General features: G+C 31.7%; 1 protein-coding gene across 1 annotated transcript; it reads left to right on the plus strand.

The window, feature by feature from the left end:
• Positions 1 to 19: 19 nt before the first annotated feature.
• LOC117112015 lies at positions 20 to 1,586 on the plus strand (the record flags this gene model as incomplete). Its single annotated transcript, XM_033255057.1, is given in 3 exon segments — positions 20 to 287; positions 513 to 712; positions 1,474 to 1,586. Coding segments are annotated over 3 exon segments (489 nt in total). The 5' UTR covers positions 20 to 21.

Genomic DNA, 1,586 nt, shown 5'->3' on the forward strand with positions numbered 1-1,586 from the left:
GACATGGGAATTTCTGCTCGTATGTACAGCGACATTGACGATGGTAATTTAGATGAAATTGTTCAGGATATTTTATTGAATCACCCCAATACTGGAGAAGTCATGATGAAAGGGTATTTAAAACATAGAGGAATAACTGTTCCTGGAAAAGATTTAAGGAATTCAATGAGAAGAGTTGATGAAAACGGAGCAGATCACAGACTAAGAAGACGTCTACACAGGCGAGTCTACACTGTAGGGGGACCAAACCATCTCTGGCACATTGATGGCAATCATAAACTGATAAGGTTTGTTTGACAAAATGTTTATATATTTTTATCATTCTAACAATTCACTATTTAAACCCATTCAGGAAACCAGAGAAAACTTCAATTATCATGCATGGAAAGTAACTTTCTTTCATCACCATTTAAATTAATATCTAGCCATAGGTCAAAAATTATAAAATTGTTTTGTTTAATAACAAAGTGAACCCTAATAAATTTCATGGTTTTTTACAACATTAATTCTAGGTGGGGATTTATTATTCACGGAGGAGTTGATGGATTAAGTCGTCTTCCAGTCTACATGAAATGTTCTACCAACAATAAAGCCATAACTGTTATGGAATCATTCCAGAAAGCTGTAGAGTGTTATGGGATCCCTTTGCGTGTCCGATCCGATGCTGGCAGGGAAAATGTCGAGGTTTGGCATTACATGTTACAAAAAAGAGGTAAACATTATTTTGTAATACAACAAATTTAAATCAAAAGAACATTTCTACAAATAGTCTGACACAGATGTTATATTATTCATCCAAATCTTTGGAAATTACTGTACACTGTCCATCATCATATCCTCAAACTAATTTGCTTAAGTTGGAACAAGTACAATAATTGCTGTTCTTAACTAATTATTCTTGCAAATCTATTGAAAAATTTTTTATAGTCTGTCCCTCCCCAGCAAACAGTAATTTATAGAATTAATAAAAAAATAACGACAACATTATCTCCTTTTTAAAAATGAATTATTTTTCTTAAAACAATTTCACTTTTATGTAACGTTTTTTAACGAAAATAATGGTCACAGAAAATCTTCCATGAATGTTTAAATAATAGGGTATAGAGACCATAGAGTAATCATCAGAATTTATACTGATAGTGTGCAAATTAATATTTTCTGGCTATTATTATTCGCGGAACCCCTGAAATACTATAGTACTGTTCACTGAGAGGCGTAGACATGAAGGGAATAGAAATTATGTTAATTTTTTTCATACTGTATATACTGTATAGTAAACAAAGCACAGTGTGTGACAGTAAATAACTATCAACATACAATTTGAAAAGCTTTGTTAATTTATGTTAAACTAAATTTTACAGAATTTTCTTAAACGTCAAATTTTATTGGACTCTTGTAACATGCATATATTACCTTATTTCATTTTTTGCCTGAACGAAAGTACTTTACCCTGGATTGGTCTGTTTTTAACAGGTAAAGTTGGTCTAATTATTTGAAAGAGCACACACAACCAGAGAATCAAAAGATTATGGGGAGATGTTTTCCAGGGATCTCTCCATTATTTCTGTCAGTTGTTTCATTATTTG

The sequence above is a fragment of the Anneissia japonica genome, unplaced genomic scaffold, assembly GCF_011630105.1.
Source record: "Anneissia japonica isolate Jap-2015-1 unplaced genomic scaffold, ASM1163010v1 scaffold52518_len1586_cov170, whole genome shotgun sequence".
Lineage (NCBI taxonomy): Eukaryota > Metazoa > Echinodermata > Crinoidea > Comatulida > Comatulidae > Anneissia > Anneissia japonica.